At 54.1% G+C, this 15,885-nt stretch overlaps 1 protein-coding gene across 5 annotated transcripts; it reads right to left on the bottom strand.

Annotated features, from left to right (window-relative positions):
* Positions 1 to 122: 122 nt before the first annotated feature.
* On the bottom strand, positions 123 to 4,895 carry ELOVL1 (ELOVL fatty acid elongase 1). Of its 5 annotated transcripts, none has more exons than XM_025420449.3 (8): positions 4,740 to 4,895; positions 2,252 to 2,312; positions 1,890 to 2,080; positions 1,630 to 1,710; positions 1,411 to 1,467; positions 1,221 to 1,326; positions 994 to 1,130; positions 123 to 865 (listed from the first exon to the last, which is right to left on the bottom strand). In XM_025420449.3, the coding sequence occupies exons 2-8, from the start codon at positions 2,295 to 2,297 to the stop codon at positions 647 to 649; spliced, it is 837 nt and encodes a 278-aa protein (XP_025276234.1). In that variant the 5' UTR covers positions 2,298 to 2,312; positions 4,740 to 4,895; the 3' UTR covers positions 123 to 646. The 5 variants fall into 5 exon arrangements, with proteins under 5 accessions (XP_025276234.1, XP_025276235.1, XP_025276236.1 ...); XM_025420450.3 differs by lacking the exon at positions 4,740 to 4,895 and adding an exon at positions 4,182 to 4,572; XM_025420451.3 differs by lacking the exon at positions 4,740 to 4,895 and adding an exon at positions 2,771 to 2,950.
* Between the last annotated feature and the right edge of the window lie 10,990 nt (positions 4,896 to 15,885).

Raw genomic sequence — 15,885 nt, 5'->3', positions numbered from 1 at the left:
AGCTCTGTCCAAGCAGCCTTCCCCAGAGCTCCTGTCCACTGTCCTCAGAGCCAGAACCATCCCTCCTGTTTGCAGACAGGGCTGGCACCTCTTCATTCACACATGTACACACGCAGCCTGGGTGGTTTCCTCTGTCACTTTTAATGAAGACCTAAGTGAGTGAACAGCCTCCACAGGCTGTAGTCCCAGGCCCCCCACCCACTCTGACCTTTGGTCAAGAAGCTTCTGCTTCAGTGTGGGCTAGAGAAGGAGGAGGGGTCATGGGTCCAGAGTGACAGATTATTGCTGACCTCTTCAGTGTGAGGAAAAAGGCCACAAGACCCTGGTGGGGGCCAGTCCTGAGTGCTCCCCTCCCAAGTTTAAGGCCGGGAGGGGAAGATGAGTGTCCCAACCCTTGAGCCCCCGGCTCTGGAGTGGCAGAGGGTGGTGCGGCCGTGTCCTCGGAGCTGGCTGGGAGAAGCGGGTGAGCGACGGAAGCCGTGGTCCCTGTGTGCCAGCTGTGGGGAGGGGAGGGCCTGCCCCCTGCTCAGTCCGGACCACACAGGGCCCTGGTCACAGGTCACCGGTGTAGGCGGGGAGGACGTCAGATGCTGCCCAAGGTGCAGTCCTGAGGCACTTAGGTGGGCACCTAGCTAGGCCACGTTTCTCAGTTGGCCTTGACTTTGGCGGTACCTGGAGCTCCGTTTTGAAGTACACGGGGCAGCCGTTTGCCTTTGGTATAGGAGTGATACCAGAAGTTGGAGAAGAGCACAAAGAAGATGGTGCCGTACATCCAGATGAGGTGGATGATGACTGGGTACTGGTAGTCACAGCTAGGCATGAAGTAGTACTGGGAGATGTGCAGCGACACCAGCACGAACTGGATCTAGAAGGGAGAAGGCCAGGGTCAGATGAACAGGGGCAGGATAGGGAAAGGCTGAATGCGGAGGCCTGGGGTCAAAGGGGAGGCAGGATGAATAAAGGGGGGAGGGTGGCTCCAGCTCGGCCCCTCACCAGCTGGATGGCTGTCATGTGCTTTTTCCACCACAGGTAGGGCTGAGCCACAGGGCCCAGGGCGGACAACCCGTAGTACAGGTACATGACGACATGCACCGAGGAGTTGATCATGGCGTGGAAAGAGCCCATTCCTCCTGTCGGGACAAGGAGCAGGGTCAGGAGAGGCCAGCAGCTGGTCCTCAGTGCCTGCCCCTCTCCCCTCCACCGTGGCCTTCAGCACTCACCCGGGGCAATCTTTACCCCCCACCACCAGCTCCAGGGAAGCACGGAGTGGTGGAAGACATGGAGGAAGGTCACCTGTCCATCTTTTTTCCGGAGAATAAAGATCACCTAAGAAGAGTAGGGAAATGGGTTTCAGAGCCAGGGTCTCTGCTTTCTCCCCACCAGGTCCTCGTATCTCCTGTAACCACTCACCGTGTCCATCAGCTCGATGAACTTGGAGAAGAGGAAGAGCCAGGCCACTCGAACCATCTGCAAGAGGTCAGACAGCCTTAGGACCCCCACACTACTCCAGAAACGTCTCAGAACTGGCCCATGAGCCCAGGTCACACCCAAACTGCTATCCCCAGGGTGCTTATAACCTAGCACCAGTACCCCCCGCCCCCCCCCCCCACCCCGGCCGCCCCTGCTTACCCTTAGTGCCTCCGGGCTGTTGGAATAGTCTACAGGATCGCAGCGCCAGGTGTAGGTACTCAACCAGCCAGACATCAAGAACTAGGAAGGGGTGTGGATTAGACCACCAGAGGCCCACCCCGCCCAGTCCCTCCAGCTATCTAGCTAAAGCAATGGATCTGAGCCTCTCTGGAAAGGAGATGTCATGCTCTGACCTGACCTCAAAGCCTGCCCCTCATCTTGCCAGCAGGAATTAAAACCTGGGCATCCCAGGGGCCCACCTCATAGACAATGTAGAGGGAGAGCGCCACCAGTGAGAAGTTGTAGACAATCATGAAGCCCCGGAGCTGGAAGGGCTTCCGATTGGCCATGATGCGAGGCCCAAGTGAGAGAACGAAGTACACGTAGGTCAGGAGGATGGAGGTCATTAGCAGGGGGGACCCCATCAGAGGGTAGCCCTGGAGCCGAGGATCTGTGAATAAGGGTCCAGGAGTCAGGAGGAGTCACGGGGTCCGAAGGGGCCCCACCAGGTGGACAGGGGTGGGGTCGGGTCACAGAGGGTCAGGGAGTCCCTAGGGACTCTCCACTAGGAGACAGCCCCAGATCCAGGGATCCTGGGGCAGGAGGGAGGACAGCAGCTTACCTGCATACTTCATCATCTCCTGGTACAAGTTCACGACCGCCTCCATCCTGGCTATGGAACTCTGGGGAGGTGAGGGCGGTGGGTATCAGGGCTGGGTGCCTCCATCCCACCCCTGATCCCCCGACAGGACACAGACCAGACCAGACAACTCCTGACACCTCCGTGCAGAAAGGCCAGAAGGGTGAGGGAAGGAATTGCTGGGGGTCGGGGGTAGGAGGCAGCTTCCCGCCCCTCCACACCTCCCCTCCCTCCCTCTCGGCTCCACCACCGAGATTCTTCCCACCGACCTCACTCCCCCTCTCCCTCCACAGGAGCTCTCCGTTGCCGCGCTCTCCGGAGAAGCTCACCTTTCCTCTCCAGAGTGACTGCCTGTGCCTTGCCCGCCAGTCTCCCACTTCTCCAGCTCTGGGTCTTTTTTCTCCCCGGGGATCCTCCCAATCCACTTTCGGGATGCTCGGCTCCCGGGACGATCCCCCCCCCCCATACTCCCTCCTCTCCTTGGCCCTCCTGGTCCCTCACCTCCCGCGACTCCGTCTCCGCTCTCCGCTCCCTGCTCCCCTCCTCTCCGGCACTCCCCTCCAGCCCTTCCTCTCCGGAGCCTGGCCCTTTGAGACTCCTGCCCCGGCGGCTCCACCTGTCTGACTAGATCTGGGAGCGCCCCGCCCTCCACCCGCCCCCGCTGCACTGCGCATGGGGTGGAGGGTGGGTCCAGGCCACAGGTCAGGGCCTGGAGGAGCAGGACCCACCAGGATTGGGAAAGCCAAGAGGAAAGCATGGGACTCACCACCCACCCACCCACCCCGGACGGCCAGATGAGCTAAGGCTCTAGCTTAGTTTTGAGCCAGAAACCTCCAGCCCAGCCCTAGCCTTGGCCCAAAGAGAGCTGTTGAAAACCCATACCCAGCATCCTCTCCTGATCTAGCCATAAATTCTCGGTTTGCCCTGCTTCGGAATGGGTACGGTCGCCCTTCTCTCCCTGGGAGGGGCAGGGAAGCCAGTGGCATGTGAGGAGGTGGGTGAGTGGAGGAGGTCTCAGGAATCTTCCCCTCCCTTAGGGAGGGTCCTAATGAACTAGGCCCTCTCCCCCTCAGAACCCGAAGGAATGTCGGGGGAGGGCACACTGGGACACGAAAGCCTGGGCCCAGACCCAGGAGGGCCAGGGATGCCGAGGCTGTCCCAGAGGGACAAGGCACTCCCCTCACGGCCAGGGCAGGAGATGCTCGGCGGCGAGCCGCCTGACCCAGGTGTGCCCGGTTCCCTCTATCAAGAGAACAAGCCGTGCAGGCGCTTAGTGAAGAATGTCCGTTTCACCTCCTGACACATCCACCCAGGCCATCGGCGTGCCCCTCGCACACTCAGCTGGGCACACATCTCAGGTACTCCCCCAGCCTCTGGGTTGACCCCCAACCACACCCCGCCACGGTCGGTCTCTGAGCCCTCCCTCCCACACAGCTCTCTCCACCACCACCGACAGGCTGACCCGCGGTGAGCAGGAGCACACAGGTGTTCACGGTCACGCGGAGCCCACACACCGTCCTCTGACACACCACCCAAACAAGCCTCCGTGGACTCTGACACGCACAGTTTCTGATGCTCAGACCCACTCCTGATTCCACTCACGCGGGCAACATGCCCCAAACACTCACACGGCCTCCTTCGCTGGTCCTGCGTTACCATGTGCAAGTGTTCATGCTCACACCCTCGGGCCTACATGCAGATTTACTCACACGTACGTGAGTCACAGATCGGTGTGGTCACAGACATAAACTCAAACACCGCACTTAGAAGTGAGTGAACATAAAATCACCCACACCACATTGAGACACACCTGCCTTCGGTCATGCACGCAGATCTCTCCCACGGATGACAATCCCCATTCATTCATTCACCATCCGATCTCACGGGTCGCCTCTTCCGTGGCGGGGCCTACCTGGCACAGGCCTGTGCTCGCACACGCACACACAGTTCCTCCTCCCCGACCCGGGAGCCTGCCAGCTGGTTATCTCTCCCGCTCTCTCAACCACCTCCTCGAGTTCGCCCTCCACAGACACTCATGCACCCTGGAGGTCAGGAGCGGCTCGAGGCTCTGGAAATGACCTGTCCCCAAGCTTGAGGAGCGCCGGGTGTGTCCCAGGAGGGGAACCAGGCGGGTGCTCCCTTGAAGACGGATGGAAGGGGAAAAGGAGACAGGCAGGGGCCGGGGGAGGGGAAAGAGGAGGAGAAGAGCCCGAGCGAGGAGAGGGAGGGGGAGAAGGAGGGTAGGAGGCGCAGAGGGAGGGTCGGGAGGTGGTGAGAGAAGGCCTAGGTTTGAGCAAATAGGGGCCGGGAGCGGAGGGAGGCGGCCGGCCAGGCCCGCCCCGGAGAGCTGGGACCTCCCACCCACGGTCCCTGGAACCGCCTCGCCCACGGGCAGGGCAGGGCAGGGCGGGCAGGGCGGGCAGGGCGCCCGGGCACGTGGACGGCCCGCGCGTGGAAGGGCCGCACTCACCAGCGGGGGCCGGGCGGGCAGCAGCGGCGGGCTCGGAGGGAGCAGGGCAACACAGAAGTCCCCAGGGCCGGCCTGCCTGCCACTTCCTCATCTGCTGGGCCGACTTTCTGTCACCAGAGGGGGACGGGGCGGGCCGGGCGGGGGGCGCCTGCTGATTGGCCCCGACTCGGCTCGGCCCGAGGGGCGGGCGCAGGGGCGGGCCGCCAGATTCCGGGGCAGGAAGCACGCCCAGCGGGGCTCCCCACCCCTTCCCTCGGCATCCCGCGGCCCGCCCCCCGCCCGCCCGAGGTGCACCTTGCTCGCGCCGGGCCCTCCGGGGACAGTCCACCAACGCGCCCCACGCGCCCTGATGGGCCCTGCCCTCCGGGGCGCCCCCTCCAGGGGGTGGGGGGCGGAGGCAGCACGTGTGTGCCGGGGCTGGGCTGGGGGAGCAGCTGGGCCGGGAAGCCTTCCCTGCTGAGCCCTAGCATTAGGAACTGCTAGGAGGGCTCCGCAGTGGGAGAGTCCGAGTGGCCCGAGGCAGGAACAGTGAGTCACTGGCTAAACTGGCCTTGAAGGCAGTGAAAGGAAAAAAAGGCAAGTGGAGCCAACTGTGGCTGAATGCGGGAGGGAGGGCTTGAAGGCCAAGCCGGGCAGTTCGGTTTTATTCTGGAAGCACAGGAGAAACAGCGAAGGTTTCCGAGGAGGCTACACAGTCAGGCGTGTGTCATCAAATATTTATTGACCACCTACCGTGTGCAAGAGTGTGGTAAGTGCTAGTGACACATCGGTGAGTGAGGCAGATGCTGTCCCAGCATGGGGTTTACCACCCAGCTGAGTCACTTCACTCTGGCAGCCAGGGTGATGAGGTTATTGAGGCAGGCCAGGTGAGAGCTAACAGCCTGACCTACGGAGGTTTGGAGACTGATGGGATGAGAGTGGCGGAACCAGAGACGTCCCCAACACAGGTGGACTCGTTCTCTCTACATATACTTAGCTGTCTACCCGGCTTCCTGCGCTCTCCCCTCTCAGCTCCACACACTCACCCACGAGACTGAACTGGGGTGAGGACCCCGTTTTAGCGGAATGAAATCTCTATCTCCAGGAGCTCCTGGGGTGGTGCTGTGCATATAAGTGACCCAATAACTGCTTGTCAGACTGGATGGTGTAAATGTGGACGGGAAGGGAATTCAGAAGAGACAGTGGTTTGGGAAAAACATATGTTCATAAATGGTGGGCTGGAGCCATGTGGGAGTTCAATCTTAGAGGTAAGAGGCCAGAGCCAAGGTAGAGCTATGATCCAGCCCATCAGTAGCTACCCTTGAAAGGAAAGGGCGGAAGAATTCAAAGGCTCAAATTTCATGGCGTTTTATAACACTAACCCTTCCCTGATCTCGCCTTGAGCCTGCGTTATTCTCCTGGGCCACATCCTGTTGCCCAAGGATGTCTGCATCTTTCACACACCTCCACCCCTCTAAGCCTTGTCCCCTGGCTCAATACAAGGTACAGCTCTCCCAGGTAGTAAATCACCTCCCTCCGCTCCCGCAATCCTACAGCAAAGCAATAATCTGCAACCTCCTCCACTAAGTTCCACTCAGTCCTGTGTTAGTGGTCTCCATATCTCTTGCACCGGGCCCACTGTCTGGTTCATTTGATCCTTCGTAATATTTGTGGAGTGAATATTAGAATAAGTGAGACTGTGAGAAAGCCAAGAGAGGTCGTGGGACCCAGAGTCAGGTGGGGAGGACAGTGAGAATTCAGAAGGCTTTTTACTCCCCCTGGGAGTGGCAGTCTCCCTTGAGTCAATAAATATTTGTTGAAAGCCTAATGTGGTCCAAGTATACTTTGGTGGCTTTGGGGTCACCCCTGCCTCCAGAGGCCTGAGTTTTAAGTCTTCTACTGAGGACCTGCATGACCTTCTGCAAGTCGCTGAATCTCTATAAAACAGGAACTGTGCCTCCCTCATCGTCAAGAGTGGAGGAGCTAGCCCCCACACAGTGCTTAGCACTGCTTCTGTGCTCGACACTTCACAGACACGGTGGGAAGCAGCCCGTACACCACTCGTGATAACCAATGTACCAGTCTTGTGTGTGGATTCATGAACATCGGTTTAACAAATATTTCCTAAGTGCTTACTGTGTACGCACAGTGCCCCGAGAGTACTGCCAAGAGGTTCTGGATTCAGCATCCATCTAGAGACAAGTCAGACACGAACGAAGCAGACTACTGGAGATGATGTGTGTGCAGTCCCACGGGTCAAGTACAGTAGAGGCAGACTTCAACTACCCATTTATTCACTTGGGCCATGGTGGTCAATGTTGACTACATGAATGAACAGGCGCCAAGACTCCCTTCGCTCAGTTCCCAGGAGACACCGTCTTCCAACATCTGATAGATGTCACGTGGCCCCAAGTCCTACAAATGGCATCTCCAGGGCCCTCAGTTTCCTGCAAAACACTTGCAGTCTAGAGGAGAAGACAGACGTCTAGATGACCAATCATAGTAGCAGGTGGCGAGTGTTCCCACAGAGATAAACAGAGGGTTATGAAAGCGCTGAGGAGGAGCACCTTACCCCAGGGTGGGGGTGGGTTCTTGACGGCTTTGTAGAAAGGACACCTAAGGTGAACATTGAAGGGCACTTTCTAGAAAGCAGGGAAACACAGGGGCAGAGGCAGGCACATGTGTGAAGGCACAGAAGCAAGAGATGTGGTGGGTTTGGGGAGCTCTAGGTAGTTCAGTGCAGCTCCAGCTCAGAGGGCAGAGAGGTCAGGGCAGGAGACACAGGCAGGAATCAGTTTATACAGAGCCTTACATGCCACGGTAAAAAGTTTGGATTTTGTTCTGTTTATGTTTTTCAGCCATGGCTGCATGCAATCACCTGGGGAGCTTTTAAAATATCGATGTCTGGCTCTCACCTTCAGATGGACTCTAATGGCTGTTTTTAACGGGAAGAGGCTTGAACATGTTTACGGGCTGTGCGGAAGGAGACAATGGGATCCAGCATACAGAGGGAGGGATTGGCTTCTGACTAAGGAGACCTCTCAGACTGACTTGTATGGGAAAGGGTAAATCTGTCAGGTGACTGGGAGAGGAGGTCATTTGGGGCCTGCAGAGAAGCTGGGTGGAAGGGACAGGTTGATCAACTAGAGAGACTGAAGGGGTCCAGGAACTCAGTCCTGATAAGCTGGAGAGTGGGGGTTAAGGGAAGAATGCCCAGTCCAACAGCTAAAATTCCCCCTCCTTCATGGAACCTTCCTGACCAGCTGAAAGGGAGGTGACTCTCCCCTAGGGTCCCACCCTGTCTGACGCCCAACTTGTTCACTACTCTCTCAGGGGCCCTGCTCTATCCTCATTCCCCGGAAGATAAATCACTGATGTACTTTCTGCAAGGGTTTGGTCTGAAAACCACCATCCATGTGAAGGCCAACAACTCCATTCCCATAATGATCGGAGGCTTGACATGTTTCAGCAGAAACATTTAAAGGAAATGGGATCAAAGAAGCAGGCATAGCAATGAGGAACAAGTGGGAAAAGGCAGGCCTGCATGAGCAGGTGGGCAAATGGGGAGCAGTGGAGGGGCTGCGGCATGGGAGACGCGGGGAGTTGGCTACAAATGACAGGAACTGAGGGTCTAGGCTAGCGGACACCAGAGTGGCAGGTAGAGATGGAAGCAGTCTCCAGGGGCTGTGTCAGGCTTCTCCCTTCCCCATCCTGTAAAGGACTAAGGGCACTTTCTACCCAGTCATCACACAGGAGTTGGGGGGAGGGCTGAGTCTGTGAGGACAGGGGAGTGAAGAGAGGATGAAGGGTCTGTCAGTTAATCACTCTGCATATCCCTGGGCCTTTGCCAGCTAGAGGGTGTCCTCCGCCTGAAGCTGAGACCTTTGCTGAAGGAACCCGAGCTGGAAAGATATCCAGAGGGCAGGAGGGAGAGACTGTGTGCAAACACCCATCATGTTTGTCCGTGGGCAGCCAATGCCTACATGCTGTGGGCAGCAGTCAGTGTTCACTGAACAGAACGAAAGAAACTCCGGTATGGGGAGAGGGCTCTGAGAGGCCCTGCAGAAAAAGCTGTGGAGAGAGAAAAGGGAAGATTTTGGGTTCGGGACAAACCAGGGGAGGTCAAGATGAGGGAAAGAGAGCCAGATCCAGAGGGTGTGTTGAGAAGGGCCAAAAGGGGAAAAAGAGAAAGCGTAGCTTATTGTTCAATACTTTCTCTGGCAAGAAAGGGGCCAGCTGCTTTCCACACACTCCTCAGGTTCGGTTCTGTACGGTTAACTACTATTAGCACTGCTTCGTGGACGTAAAGAGTGGAATCAGAAACGGTGATGGAGGGACGCCTGGGTGGCTCAGTGGTTGAGTGTCTGCCTTCAGCTCAGGTTGTGATCCTGGGGTCCTGGGATTGAATTCTACATCGGGCTGCCAGCAGGGAGCCTGCTTCTCCCTCTGCCTGTGTCTCTGTCTCTGTCATGAATAAATAAAGTCTTTTTTTAAAAAAAAAGGTGATGAATTCTCTCAAGGTCACGTGGCAAGTAAGGCAGCAGGAACACAGGTGTTCCAGGCTGAGGAAAAAGTGTGGACAAAGGGATGGAAGGAGACCAGCACAGCACAGGTGTAGGGAACTGGTACATCTGATTCTGCTTGGCCAAAGGGTACGCGGAATAAGGGGCCTTCATGTGCAAGAAGGTGAAAACATAGGCTGGCCCCAAATCCTGAAGTAGTCTGAATGAAAGAATGAGGAGTTTTGTTTGTATTGGGGGTGTCCCTAAGAATTTTTAAGAAAGATGTTGGTATGACCCCCATTATCTGTTACAAAGACAAACCTGGGGACAGTATGATGTATAACCAGCAGGAAAGGAGAGGAAGGGGATCCAGCTGGGAGGTGTGACCCACGGAAGGCCTGCCTTAGAGCAATGGGAGTAAGCAGGAAGGCAGGACAGAGCAGAGAGGACACAGGATTGACAGGAAGGTGGTCATGCTGGATAACTCAGGTGGGAGCGGAGTGGAGGAAACTAATGCCTTCGGGGACATCTGGAGTTTGAAGTAAGATGGCACATTCCACAGGCAATCTTAAACACGGTTCTGTAGGCTTAAAGAATGGACTTGAGGAAAAAAAGGACTTGAGGGCTTGAGGAAAAAAAAAAAAAAGTCCGAGGATTCCCTGAAATCCCACAAAGTGGGCTGTGGGGGCTCAGACACTTTCCCACCCCTTGCTTTCATTTCCTTTAGGAACTCCTGCCCCCACCCCGCTAGCCTGATAACCACGGTGGTCTCCCCATTTCCCTCAGTCCAGGCTCCTAGTGACACAGAATCCAAGCAAGAACAATAGGAGTTCGTATACGAGACGAGCCCTGCTGCCGCAGAGTGGAGAAATACAGAGTCGGGGGCCTTGGCCATTGGAGCCCTGGAGCCCACCTGCAGCCAGTTACCCTTCAACCCCCCATCCCCATAACCCAAACACACCGGGGTCCCCCTTTCTTTGTGTTTGGCTAGGGCTAGTTTAACTGTACTGTGTTGTAACCAAAGCAGTCCAACACACCATGATGCAATAACGATGAAATTGCTCAGGAGAGAGTAAGGGAAGAGAACAGTAGTTAGTATTTGAGGGCTGACTCTTGACCTCAAGGACCTTTCATGCCGTTCCAAGAAGCTTGGACTTTACCCTGTAGAAAATTATGAGCCACTTAAAGGTTTAGCTTTCATTTTAAGTATGTTCAGTGGAGGACTGAACATGTTCAGTTGAGGACTGGGCTATCACCCCATTTCACAGAGGTGGAAACTGAGGTTCTTGGAAGTGAGACAACTCTTCTAAGGTCACACAATGAATGTGTCCAGATCAGATATAATTTAAGAATGGTGGAACGTACAGGGAAGGAGATGGCAAAGGCAGGTAACCCTGGAAGGATGAGTTATTCACTAGATCAACGAGGCGGGGGGCTCGGAGCAGGATAAAGAGGGCAGAGCCTGTGCAAGCAGTGGAGGTGTGAGACGGCACCAGACTCCCAGGTCCTGGCTCCAGGTGAGAGGGCTCACAGCTTAAGGGCAAGAATAGGGGAGCTGCCATGATACAACGAGGCCTACGGGGCAGGTGGGGAATGTGAAGAGGCAAGCACGAGCTCTGGTCTGCCACACCTGGGGAATTACAACAGCAGCCCACGGACACATGAGCGCAGGCCTAATAAGCGTGGACAAATGAGAAGGGAACTCATCACAAGTACACACAGAAAGAGACTTCTGCATGGTGTAGGGCCCCCTTTAGGGACAAGATGGAGGCCGACTATGGAACTGAGTCTTTACCTGGTTGGGATAGGAGATACGGTTTAGGAGGGAGGATAAAGAACATTTTGGGTGAGGGAGCCTGTCGTTTGGTCTCAAAGCAAAATGACACAATTGAAGAGACCAAACTGGGCTTTATTGGAAGAGGGTGGGTGTCAACTAAATGGGAGAAAGAAAATGTACAAAACTAGATGCAAAAATGACTTCTCACGCCAGATAAATCAGTGTAAAAATGCTCTGCACTCGGTGCTGAGGTGATACCATGGGGGCTGAGATGCACGCAAAGGATCTCTCAAGAGGCTGCTGAGCATGACATCCCCATAGACGAGGTGCAGAGGGAGGAAGAAGTTCTGTCCTCATAAAGGGACTGATCGATCGTTGGTTTAAGCAACAATTGCTGACGGCAGTTCTAGACACTACCTGAGGACAGCGAACGTTTATTGAACATCTATCGTTAAGCACTATTCTGAGCACTTCCTATGTATTAACCTAGTTAAACATCACAGCAATCCTACAATACAGCCACTAATACCATCATCCGCAGGTATAAGGAAACTGAGGAACAGAGGTAAACTAATTAGCCCAAGCCACACAGCTAGTAAGTGGCGCAGCTAGGATTTGAACCTAGGCAGTCTGAACCTGCTCTTTTAACCTAAACGCTACACGGTACTCTCTCTCCAACATCAACTAAATCACACCACTACTGGTAATAGCAGCAGCTAGCACTTCAGAGTGTTTATGCCCCGCTGAGTGCTATACAGTGTGCCAGACACACACATTTCATGCCAAAGATCACACTGCTCTCATGTAGATGGACTGCGATTCAAGCCCTGACAGCTCAGAGTGCTTGAACTTGGAGAACAATAAAGAGCATAAAAGAGGAAGTAAGTGACCTTATTTTGAGTGGCACCAAGTTGTGCCCACACTGGGGTGTCAGCGAGCTTCACAGAGTTCATGGCTCAACTTTTAAAGATGACTGGGTATCTGCAGACAGAACGATGGGGCGAAATGTTCCTTGCAGAGGGAACCATGGGACTAAAGGAATGGAGACCAGAAACAGTTTGTGACTTTCAGGAAACTTTAAGCAGCTTCTCTGGCTTGGGAATAAAGTGGGTGGCAGGACAACAGAGAAACTAAGTCAGGAGAAGTCAGGGGGCCAGATCACACAGAATCTTTTACTTGCCTTCCCAGGAAATTTGAGCTGTTTTTCACTTTTTCAATAAAGTACATGTAATGGCAAAAAAGACAGAAAGAAGTATTCCCCAGGGAATCTGGTGGCTTACTCTGAACCCCTTTGGACTAGTAGGAATTCCTTGAACTCTATTTTCTCTTAAGAATGCATATGTGATCATTTTTCGTTCTCTAAATTACCCTCAAGAAAATGAGTGTTCTAGGGTGATTTGATCCTAGGACTTTTAGTATGTGTGGCACACTGCCCCACCACCCTGCCAGGTACTTGGACTCCCATTTGAGAAACATGGGGAGGGAACTAACTACCAGAGGATTTTAATCAAGGGAGCAATGTGATCCGATCAGTTTAGAAAGACCTGGCAGCCATATCAAAGATGCGTTGGAGTGGGAGAGGGAGTCTGAACACCACTCTTAGGGAAAGAGGCCTAGGGCTTAAACTGCAGGGCAGGATGGAGAGATATTAGAAAGTCACAGAGACAAGATTTGGTACCTGCCTCGGTAACAGGGGCTGGGACCCAGAGAGGGAAGGATTTAGGGTGGCTTCCATAGACCTAGCTCAGGGCACACCCAAGAAACTGGAAAAAAAAAAAAAAAAAAAAAAAGACAGGCTTAGAGGGAAGGATGATTGGACTTGAACGTTCAGAATCTGAGGTACCTATGGATCCTAGGGGCAGAGAGCTCTGAGCTGAAAATAAAAGTGGTGGTCACAGAGACAGCAGGCAGAGAGAGAGGCCAAGAGCTACAGAACAGGAACGGTCAGAGATGTAGAGGCCAAGTGGGGAGAAAGAGATGAGAAGGAAGCGGTGAGCACTATCAAATGCCATGGAGATCAAGTCAGATGAGCACTAAAAAAATCCTGGATTTAGCCAGTAGGTCAACAGTGATGTTTGAGGGGTGCCTGGGTAGTGCAGTAAGTTAAACGTCTGCCTTCGGCTCAGGTCATAACGCTGGGGTCCTGGGCTCCCTGCCCGGCGGGAGTCTGCTTCTCCCTCCCCTCTGCCCCTCCCCACTCCCCCTGCTTGTGCTATCTCCAATAAATACAAAAATTCTTAAACAAACTAGTGATGTTTGACAGAGTAGTTCCAGAAGAATGGTAAAAGGAATGGCAGGTGTGAAAGAAGAGGTAATGTTGTGTGGTCCCTGTATTTCACGAGTGTGGCTGTGAGTCAGTGAGCAGGGATGTGGGGTCAAGGAGTACCATGGAAGAGACACTAAAAGGACACTTCCATGAAAATGGAAGCAGCCCAGAGAAAGTAGTAGAAAGAACAGAGGTGGTATACAAGCAGGGGTGTGGGCAAGAGAAGACCACAGATGGGAAATATGGGTGAGAACCAGAGAAGGCAGTGGAGTGGCAGAGGGCAAGCAGGGAGCGGAGCAGCCCAGGCCTCTGATCGTTCAGTAGGACAGGTTATCATCCCATGGAAAATGTCATTTACTGCTTTCATTGCAAGTCTCTCTGGTCACAGATCTTGCCCACGGGATAGAGGGATGCCAGAGAGGTGGAAGGTAACTTCTGACATACATACTACATGCATCTCTGGGGTAACTTACCACGTCTTTGATGAGTTTTCACTACAGAACTAGTGCAAGCTAGAAAACAATCATAGGGAAGTACTCTGGCAGGATATGGGTATGATAACTTGCAGGTGACAGAGAGGGAACTTCAGTAATAGTTTGTACAGGTTTGAGGGCTGATCTAGGAAAATTCTGGCCTATTTTATATAACATAGTCACGCAATGAGGGAAACAAGCAAAATGCATGGGAATAAATAGGCTTGTGAATCACTGCCAGAGACTTTAAAGCTAGGAAGGATCCCTGGGATCAGCCAGTTGACAAGACGGAGACCCAGGGAAGTCAGGTGCCTTGTCCACAAAGCACGTGGGGAAGCGGCCATGTAAACTCATCCAGAGACCATAACAGAGATCCAGATCTGCCTGTGACCCTAAGAGGCACAAGAACAAGGGAGAAGTTAAAGGGAAGAAGAGAAGAAAAGAGGGAGATTGTTCTGTGGGACACACACGTTGAAGTGATGGGGTGCCACGGCCTTGTCAGATGGGCTGGAGAGTTTGCCTTCTGCTTCAACTAGAAAGCCCCGTCCGCAGAGCAGCAAATGCTTTCCAAGTGTTACTCCTGTGTGTTTGAGGCCATCAGGCCAGAGCCACATCAGAGCCTCCACAGGTTGGCATGAATAACTCTCAGGACTAAACCAAAAACAGACCACAGCCCCTGGCCCTATTCCTGGCCCACCACTAAACTTCAATAAGCGATCCCCCCACATCTGGAAGATGGAAGAAAACGTACAGCTCTTAGTAATTTCTCTGGACAGTAATCAGGCGTTGACCCAGGGTGGGCGTTTGGAAGGATTCAGCCTCCGTCCCGCCTGGTGCTGGGATCAGCTCACACGGCTCCTGTGTCCACGGGGCACAGAGAATACATTGTCCGTAAGGAGGATTATTCTGTACAAGAAGCTCAGACAAAGGGAGAGGTTGTTCCCAGCTGCCTGGGGGAGGTGAGCATGGGGTGGGAAGTGGGACCAGCCTTGCACTAGGGCATTCCTGCAGAGTGCAGCTTCCTCCCTGACAGCAGGACAGGACGTGGGCAATCCACCCCTCCAGCTCAGTCCTCAGGCCAGAGCCCATCGTGGAGCTGGAAGGAGCACTCAGCTACAGCCCATCTATTTTGGCCATTTCACAAAAGTACAAGGTTATGTAAGGCTAGCTAGGTAGGTGGGGCAGCAGACGACCTCAGAAGGGGTAGAGAACGGGGTGACTGGGGCAGTGAGTAAAAGGGAGCTTCAATGACGGAATTCCAGCCACAGGCCAGAGCCGGAGATGCTGTCCTAGGCAATGGCTGTCATGCTGATACGGATTAAGTAAGCCTCTGCCATCAGCGGGATGAAGGCCACACTAAGTAAGAGCTCATGGTTTCGCAGCGCTTCTTTCTCCACCCTGGACATAATCCCAGGAGACAATGGCCTCATCTCATTCTCCAGGGGCCCTGAGAGTAGGAGAAAGCACAGTCCCCAAGCAAAACAGGGGAGTCGGAAACAGAGGAATACCATCAAAGGGAAGCGACACTGTTTACAAATTTTAAATCTGAACAAGTAAGCCCACCATGTCCTCTTCTTCAAAGGAAGCTCCATATATACTCGCTCCCGCGGAAATGGGGGGAATGAGTGTGTGAGGGAAGGGAGATGCTTTCCGTTGAGGCATTTACTGGGTTGTCTGAGTCCCAAAACTGGCAATGCTACATAGGTGTATGCACTCCAGAGGGGGTGGGGGTGTGGGTGGGGGGTTGGAAATGAGAACATGTGTTTCCAGAGTAAAGAATATAGATGTGAGCGCCTCCAGAGTAAAGAATGGGGCCCAAGAGGTGGGTGAGGTCCTGCACATGCTCCTGTTGGGGCAGGACGGCATTTCCACTCTGGAAGGACAAGGAACCCGTTTCAAATATTATGGTGGCAATGAAGGTGGTATGAGCCTGGGACAACAAAGAAACTTGGGGTTGGTGCCTCGCAAGAGGAGAGAATCTTCTGAGGGAATTAAGGACCTAGCACAAAGCTGCTTCAGGGGTTTTAGAGCAGCACAGCTTGAACCCTACCCAGTATGACGTTTAGCTCTGACACTTCCAGCAGAGACGGAAAAGATAAGAACAGAAGGAACACCTGAGTGGGCTGACAGAGCAATAGAGCAGTACTGC

The sequence above is a fragment of the Canis lupus genome, chromosome 15 (genome assembly GCF_003254725.2).
Source record: "Canis lupus dingo isolate Sandy chromosome 15, ASM325472v2, whole genome shotgun sequence".
Classification (NCBI taxonomy): Eukaryota; Metazoa; Chordata; class Mammalia; order Carnivora; family Canidae; genus Canis; species Canis lupus.
The sequence above is the reverse complement of the archived record's forward strand: the minus strand, read 5'-3'. Positions and strand labels throughout refer to the sequence as shown.